A 9,034-nucleotide genomic window follows, 5' to 3' on the forward strand; every position below is an offset into this window, starting at 1 on the left:
CAAGGCAACATTTCTCACTTTCATTTACTTTGATGTACAAAAATAGCTAAAACTGAAATAAACATTTACATATATAGGCATATAAAAAAATAAACATTTGATTAACATTAAAATATTACACACACACACACACACACACACACACATATATATATATATATATATCATTTATTAGGTATTCATTTATTTAGTAAATACTAAATAAAAATAAATGTTATTTTTATTTATTTTCTATATATTTGAGTAAATAAGTATATGTTTATATATTTTTAAAGAAAGAACATGTATTTATTTATTTGTTGTCTTTTTTTAATTGTTGTTTATTTGTTTATTTTATGCATTAATATGCTTATTAATTTATTTTATTTATTATTATTTATTTATATATATATATATATATTCTATTATAGTATAAAACTCTCATAGTATCTCAGTGATACTATAGTAACATTGGAACCAATGAAAAAACTTTATATTTAATATTGAACTGCCAACATTAATCTTACAGTTCATAATCTTATTTTATGATAATATATAATCATATATAATATACACATACTGGTAAAAAATGTATAGCCTGAATGCACTGTAAGTCGCCTTGGATAAAAGCGTCTGCTAAATGCATAAATTATTATTATTAATTAATTATTATTATTATCAGTTTTTGAGCAGTGAATGTCATTGCATTAGACTTCTGTAAGCTGGTTCTTGCGTTCATTATCTTTGCGTCGTGAATACTGTGGAATATTCCAGAAAGCCCTGTGTAGTGTGCTTATGCTGTTTCTAGTGCACTACACTACACCACCTAGTGGCCTGATAGTGTGGCCAAACATACACAGCCAGAGCTAACAGAAAATAATTCTTTAGTTAAAACAAGATTGATAATATATATATATTACAAACATTGAAGTATTTACATCTTTTGAATGAAACAAGATGACACAAATCCCACATTGTATACACGAAGTGATTGTGGCATGGATTGAGACCTGGTTTCTCCGTCTGAAGTGAATCCAGGCTGTGGTCTGACAGTCGTGGAGATGAGCTCCGTGTATAGCTACACTGCTGCTCAAAAGTTTGGGGTCAGCGAGATTTGTAATGTGTTTTAAAGAAGTCTCTTCTGCTCACCAAGCCTGCTTTTATTTGATCAGAAATACAGCAAAAACTGTAAAATTGTGAAATATTATTAGAATCTAAAATAGCTGTTTTCTATGTGAATATCTGTTAAACTGTAATGTATTTCTGTGATGCGCAGCTGTATTTTCAGCATCATTACTCCAGTCTTCAGTGTCACATGATCTTCAGAAATCAGTACAATATGCTGATTTATTATCAGTGCTGGAAACTGCTTAATATTTGTTTTTGGAACCTGTGATACTTTTTTCAGGATTCTTTGAGGAATAAAGTTCAAAAGAATAGCGTTTATTTCAAATAGAAAACTTTTCTAACAATAAGTCTTTATTAGCACTTTTGATCAATTTAACACACCCTTGTTGAATAAAAGCATTCATTTAAAAAGGAAGAAAGAAAGAAAGAAAATAATTACTGACCCCAAACTTTTGAAATAAATGCTGTTCTTTTTAACTTTTTCCATCAAAAAATCCTGAAACAAGTATCTCAGGTTCTAAAAACAAATTGATAATAAATCAGCATATTAGAATGATTTCTGAAGATCATGTGACACTGAAGACTGGAGTAATGATGCTGAAAATACAGCTTTGATCACAGAAATAAATTACAGTTTAACAGATATTCACATAGAGAACAGCTGTTTGAAATTATAATAATATTTCGCAATTTTACTGCTTTTTCTGTATTTCTGATCAAATAAATGCAGCTTTGATAAGCATAAGAGACTTTTTTAAAACACATTGAAAAACTTACTGATCCCAAACTTTTGAACGGCAGTGTAGATATATATATACACACACATACACATATATAAATCTGAAATAATTTGATACTGAATCTTAAACTTAAATGAAAACTTAAAATGCTAAATCAAAATATATACATTTAAAAATATTAATAACTACCATAATGGTATAAAAACAAAATAACAGCAAACTAGCACTGTGTGTCTCTTGTAAGTAATGTGAGTAAATAAGAATTATCTTCAAAACTGCAAAATAAATTACGTAAAATATTTTAAAATATAAAGCATTAATGTTTATTATTTAAATCCTATAAACAATATATATTTTGGACTATTTTTATTTTTTAATTAATTAATTATTTTAAATTATTAATTAATAATTAATTAATATGATTTTTTTATTGTTATTCAAACTGGATGGCATTAATATCTGCATCTGCTATTCAACGGACAATATAGACAAGAATATGCATTTATGTATTTAATATTTGTTTGTTTTTGCTTTTTATTTATTTTCAATATATTCAAATAAATGTATGTTTAAATATTTTTAAAGAAAGAAAGAACATGCATTTATTTGTTTATTTGGTATTCATTTATTTAGTAAATACTAAATAAAAATGAATGTTTTATTTTTATTGATCTATTTTTATTTATTTTCTATATATTTTAGTAAATAAGTATATGTTTATATATTTTTAAAGAAAGAACATGCATGTATTTATTTGTTGTCTTTTTATTTTTGTTGATTTGTTTATTTTATGCATTCATTTTCTTATTCATTCATTTTATTTATTATTATTTATTTATTTTCTGTGTATTTAATAAATGGTTGTTTTGTATTTTTCTGTTTTCTATATTTTAATAACTATATGTTTATATTCTTAACGAAATAAAAAACACGATTTTTTTTTGTATTTGTTTTATTTAATTTATTATTTCATATTTTCATTTTATTCAATTTATTTATTTTTATCAATTGATTTACTTTACTGTTTATTTATTTTCTGTATATTTAATAATGTTTATATGTTGTGAGAGAAAAAAGAAAGAACATGCATTTTATTTATTTGTTTGTTTGTTTTGTATTTTTTAATAATTTTAATTTTTGTTAATATTTTAATAAATATGTTTGTATTTTTAAATAAATAAAAATATGCATTTATGTATTTTTGTTTATTTTTATTAATTGATTTACTTCATTATTTATTTGTTTTCTGTATATTTTAACACATTTATGTTTATATATTTCTAATGAAAGAAAGAACACGCATTTATTCATTTTTTATTTATTTAATTGTATTTTTTTTTTATTCTGCATTTTATTTATCTTTTTCCCTCTTTATCTCTGTTTATATAGTTTTAGAGACGGTCACGTGGTTTTCGCCGCAGGTGTAGTACCGCTCCAGACCGGCAGAGGCGCACGTGTGTGTATGCGTGCCCGTGACGTCTGCCGGAAGAGACGCTCTGCTGTGTGATGAGGAGCTGATGATCAGGTGAGACATTTGCTTTATTTTTGTTCATATTTGATGTTTTTATCCATTTATCGCCTGCAGAGGTGTTTTATAATCGCTGCTTTGACTCATTAGAGAAGGCAGGAGAGAGAGACAACCAGTAATCATTGATCAAAACACGACAGACAGCTCGTCGCTGCTTATTTCTGAAACATTTCTAATATTTTATGTGATTTCTTCTGTTATTTTCAGCATATGTTGGTGTTTATGGGTTGTTGCTGTATTTAGAGATTCAATGGTGTTTTTATTTATTTAAATAGTTGAAAATAATTAGTTACCATGGTGTTTTGATGAAAAAAAACCATGCTATTGTTAGTACATTTGGTGTACAAGTAGTTGATTATAATTTTTATTAAAGTTGATTAAAATATTGCATGTCATTTTCATATCACATGTCAATGTTGTCAGAAAAATATGTAAAATACTGAAATGCAATAGCAAAAGTCATGCTTGAATTAGCAAATGTAACGTACAATTAAAAACATGATTAAAAACATGACCTTATGATTTATTTATAGGATGCAGAATCATTGAATCCAGTCATAAAAATAGAATTTATGCAGAATGGTAGAGAATTTGGCAAATTTTTAGAGCTGAACACTTAATCAGATCACGATATGGACTAGTATCTGAATATTAAGCTGCAAAACGGCTGATTTTTAAAATATGAAGTCTGCATGTTCTCAAAGAATAAAAAAAATTGATAAGGCAATTTTATTGTTATGTTAATGTTATGTAAAATTATGACCACTATATGTATGTGTAGTCAAGAAAACAAAACAAAAAATAATAATAATAAGGATTAGCTAGAAAGTTTAATAAGCATTTTATACCATTATTAAAATTTTAATAAATTATTTTATATATATTAATGTTTAATTTTATATATTTTATGTCATCTGCTGTTCAACGGACAATATAGACAAGAATATGCATTTATGTATTTAGTATTTGTTTGTTTTTGCTTTTTATTTATTTTCAATATATTCAAATAAATGTATGTTTAAATATTTTTAAAGAAAGAAAGAACATGCATTTATTTGTTTATTTGGTATTCATTTATTTAGTAAATACTAAATAAAAATGAATGTTTTATTTTTATTGATCTATTTTTATTTATTTTCTATATATTTTAGTAAATGAGTATATGTTTATATATTTTTAAAGAAAGAACATGCATGTATTTATTTGTTGTCTTTTTATTTTTGTTGATTTGTTTATTTTATGCATTCATTTTCTTATTCATTCATTTTATTTATTATTATTTATTTATTTTCTGTGTATTTAATAAATGGTTGTTTTGTATTTTTCTGTTTTCTATATTTTAATAACTATATGTTTATATTCTTAACGAAATAAAAAACACGATTTTTTTTTGTATTTGTTTTATTTAATTTATTATTTCATATTTTCATTTTATTCAATTTATTTATTTTTATCAATTGATTTACTTTACTGTTTATTTATTTTCTGTATATTTAATAATGTTTATATGTTGTGAGAGAAAAAAGAAAGAACATGCATTTTATTTATTTGTTTGTTTGTTTTGTATTTTTTAATAATTTTAATTTTTGTTAATATTTTAATAAATATGTTTGTATTTTTAAATAAATAAAAATATGCATTTATGTATTTTTGTTTATTTTTATTAATTGATTTACTTCATTATTTATTTGTTTTCTGTATATTTTAACACATTTATGTTTATATATTTCTAATGAAAGAAAGAACACGCATTTATTCATTTTTTATTTATTTAATTGTATTTTTTTTTTATTCTGCATTTTATTTATCTTTTTCCCTCTTTATCTCTGTTTATATAGTTTTAGAGACGGTCACGTGGTTTTCGCCGCAGGTGTAGTACCGCTCCAGACCGGCAGAGGCGCACGTGTGTGTATGCGTGCCCGTGACGTCTGCCGGAAGAGACGCTCTGCTGTGTGATGAGGAGCTGATGATCAGGTGAGACATTTGCTTTATTTTTGTTCATATTTGATGTTTTTATCCATTTATCGTCTGCAGAGGTGTTTTATAATCGCTGCTTTGACTCATTAGAGAAGGCAGGAGAGAGAGACAACCAGTAATCATTGATCAAAACACGACAGACAGCTCGTCGCTGCTTATTTCTGAAACATTTCTAATATTTTATGTGATTTCTTCTGTTATTTTCAGCATATGTTGGTGTTTATGGGTTGTTGCTGTATTTAGAGATTCAATGGTGTTTTTATTTATTTAAATAGTTGAAAATAATTAGTTACCATGGTGTTTTGATGAAAAAAAACCATGCTATTGTTAGTACATTTGGTGTACAAGTAGTTGATTATAATTTTTATTAAAGTTGATTAAAATATTGCATGTCATTTTCATATCACATGTCAATGTTGTCAGAAAAATATGTAAAATACTGAAATGCAATAGCAAAAGTCATGCTTGAATTAGCAAATGTAACGTACAATTAAAAACATGATTAAAAACATGACCTTATGATTTATTTATAGGATGCAGAATCATTGAATCCAGTCATAAAAATAGAATTTATGCAGAATGGTAGAGAATTTGGCAAATTTTTAGAGCTGAACACTTAATCAGATCACGATATGGACTAGTATCTGAATATTAAGCTGCAAAACGGCTGATTTTTAAAATATGAAGTCTGCATGTTCTCAAAGAATAAAAAAAATTGATAAGGCAATTTTATTGTTATGTTAATGTTATGTAAAATTATGACCACTATATGTATGTGTAGTCAAGAAAACAAAACAAAAAATAATAATAATAAGGATTAGCTAGAAAGTTTAATAAGCATTTTATACCATTATTAAAATTTTAATAAATTATTTTATATATATTAATGTTTAATTTTATATATTTTATGTGTTGTACATTAATATTTGCAGATTTTAATTTTAAACTTATGACTGCAGTTGTGTACATACAGTCAGGAAAACCCAAAAATGTTTTTTTTTTTTAATAATTAGGATTAATAAGAAAGTTTAATAAGCATTTCATAGGACAACGCTATTGTTAAAATTAATACATTATTTTTTATATTAACATTTAGCAGATTTTAAACTTATGACTGCAGCTGTGTATATATAGTCAAGAAAACTCAAAAGTGTTTTTTAATAATAAGAATTATTTAAAAAAAAACAATAAGCATTCATAAAGCAATATTATTGTTAACATTTAAGTAAATAGTTCAAGTTTGTTAAAATAATCCCTTTTGATTGTTCAGTTTTATTTAAACCATTAAAATCTAGAAAAATTTAAATGGCAAACAGAATTTGGGAAAAAAATGAAATGGATTCATATTCATAGGGCCCGATTTGTATTACTCTAGTTTACTCTTTTGGCATTCTGTACTGCAAATGATGTTGACTCTTGTGATAAACTACTTTTGTCTCAATTGTAATTCGCTTTGGATAAAATGTAGTAAAGTAACTCAAAAAGTTCATGCATCGTTGTCTGATGAACCCGGCACTGGATATTACGAATACACTTTCGTTTGGATAAAAGCGTCTGCTAAATGCATAAATGCAAAGGTTGTCTAATGAGCTGATGTTTTGTGTGTTGTAGATGATGGCGCCTTCTAAGATGAAGCTGCGTGTGAGGAAGAGAGACAGCGCTGGGAAATCTTCCCAGCGTTTATTGGCCAATGCGTCGCCTGATTCCAAATGCCCCATCTGCCTCGATGGCTTCAACAACGTGGCGTCGCTGGACCGCTGCCTGCACCAGTTCTGTTTCCGCTGCATCCACGAGTGGTCCACGAACAAAGCCGAGTGTCCGCTCTGTAAGCAGCCCTTCTACTCCATATTCCACTCCGTCAAAGGGGAAAACGACTTTAAGGAGTTCGTGCTGCGGCCGCCGGAGAACGGAGCGTCTGCGAACGCCGATCCGCCTGAGCGTGTGCTCCGCCCCCGAGTTCTCAGAAGCCGGGAGAGGCGGAGCCACAGAGCGCACAACCCCGCCCCTTCCTCCTCCCCTCCGCTAGAGGATGCTGTCATGTTCGACGGCCTGGCGGACGCAGCGGCGCTCGTGCAGAACCAAGACGTGCAGCAGATGGTGCTGCGACTGACGGCGCGCAGACATGGGCGGAGCCTGCGGCACTTGTGCAACCAAGACGTGGTTGCGTTCCGGCGCGCGCTTTACAGGACTGGCGTACGCGTGTGCAACACGCGGGACGCCGGCAGGCAGAGGGACATTTCGGCTGCGTTCTTGCGACAAAACCCTGGCAGCCTGCGGCGACTGTTGCCTTGGCTACAGCGCGAGCTCACCGTGTTGTACGGTTTGCATGGCTCGCTGGTGAACATCGTGCAGAACATCATCATCTCGCGCATCATGAACTACAACATGGAGGACACGGCCATCCGAGACGAGCTCCGCCCCTTCCTGCTGGCGCGCACCGACCACTTCCTGCACGAACTGGTGAGCTTCGCCCGCTCCACCCTCAACATGGAGGCGTACGACCAGCAGGCCGTTTACGACTGTCCCGCTCCCAGCTACGAGGAGGGCAGCAGCTCGGACCTTTCTGTTATTGCCATCTCCGAGGTGAGACACACAAACATCAAATGCCGCGTTTCCACTGCAGGAACTTTCCCCAGGAACTAGGGACTTTGGTGTGTTTCCACCGCAGGAACCAGGATCTAAATAAAGTTCCAGGAAAAAGATTGCCCCTCAGAAAGTCCCTGCTCGCGAGGTAGTACTTTTTCAAAGGTCCGGAACTTTCGGGGGCGGGACTTGAGCGCTGAACATGCTGATTGGTTGAGATCACGCAGCATTGTATTTCAACCACCATTTGCATATTTATTTTTTTAAATATTACAGTTACTGTGTCATGAAATGTAGTTTTAAAAGTATTTCAGGCGAGAATGTAGTTGTTTAAAACTCAAATCTGCGGTTTATTTATAAAAACAGCACCTAATTGAAAATCGATTTCGGAGACGGGAGCTCCACGCTAGTCCTTCTGACATTTGCCGCTGGCTCTGATGTCTCTGTAGTGGATAATAGGACTGCACGATTAATAGAATGCGATTGTCATGCGCATTTTGTTAGTAAAGCTGGTTCTGTAATCGGCAGGAAATCATCATCACGTGCTTTCAGATGGAGCAGAATTTACTACACAGAGCCGTAGTTCACTGACGAGTTACGCAAAAAAATCGCAGACCAGACGATTTAATCGCGCGATTATGAAATCGAAGAAATCGTTCTGCGATTATGAAAGCTGTTTGCATAGCTTGTCAGTGAACTACAGCTCTGTGTAGTAAATGCTGTTCCATCTGAAAGCACGTGTTTTTACTCCAAACTCACTTCATAACGTCAGTCGAGTGTTTGAAATAAATCCGTCTGTGAGATGATGTGGCTTCTTACACAGAACATATTTCATAGTATTCCAAGAAGTGATAAAGGCTATGTCGATTAGCATTGCATTATTATATACTTTATTATAATAAAAATTATAATAAGACGAACTCAGATAAACCATATATTGTCATAGTCGTGTTTATTAGTCACATTGAATTAATGAAAGCAGTTCAATCTTCTGTTTATTCAGCAACCGCTATAGGGATATGGGCATTTCTTCTGCGAGGCGTATTTGGAGTTTCAGCGCGAGAGCGCCCTCTGGCCTTCGGATGGAGAGGATGGAGAT

General features: G+C 30.9%; 1 protein-coding gene across 2 annotated transcripts in view; it reads left to right on the forward strand.

Moving 5' to 3' along the window:
* Positions 1 to 3,341: 3,341 nt before the first annotated feature.
* Positions 3,342 to 9,034, forward strand: part of LOC107702170 (E3 ubiquitin-protein ligase Topors-like) — a 15,349-nt gene continuing 9,656 nt past the window's right edge. Inside the window, exons 1-2 of one of the 2 annotated variants that reach the window (XM_016504414.1) lie at positions 3,342 to 3,372; positions 6,964 to 7,935. In XM_016504414.1, coding sequence (XP_016359900.1) covers positions 6,964 to 7,935 — 972 coding nt within the window. In that variant the 5' untranslated portion in view covers positions 3,342 to 3,372. Of the gene's footprint in view, positions 3,373 to 5,217; positions 5,350 to 6,963; positions 7,936 to 9,034 lie in introns of those variants that run through there. The other variant, XM_016504413.1, reaches the window with a different exon arrangement.

The sequence above is a fragment of the Sinocyclocheilus anshuiensis genome, unplaced genomic scaffold (assembly GCF_001515605.1).
Source record: "Sinocyclocheilus anshuiensis isolate Anshui unplaced genomic scaffold, SAMN03320099.WGS_v1.1 scaffold1762, whole genome shotgun sequence".
Lineage (NCBI taxonomy): Eukaryota > Metazoa > Chordata > Actinopteri > Cypriniformes > Cyprinidae > Sinocyclocheilus > Sinocyclocheilus anshuiensis.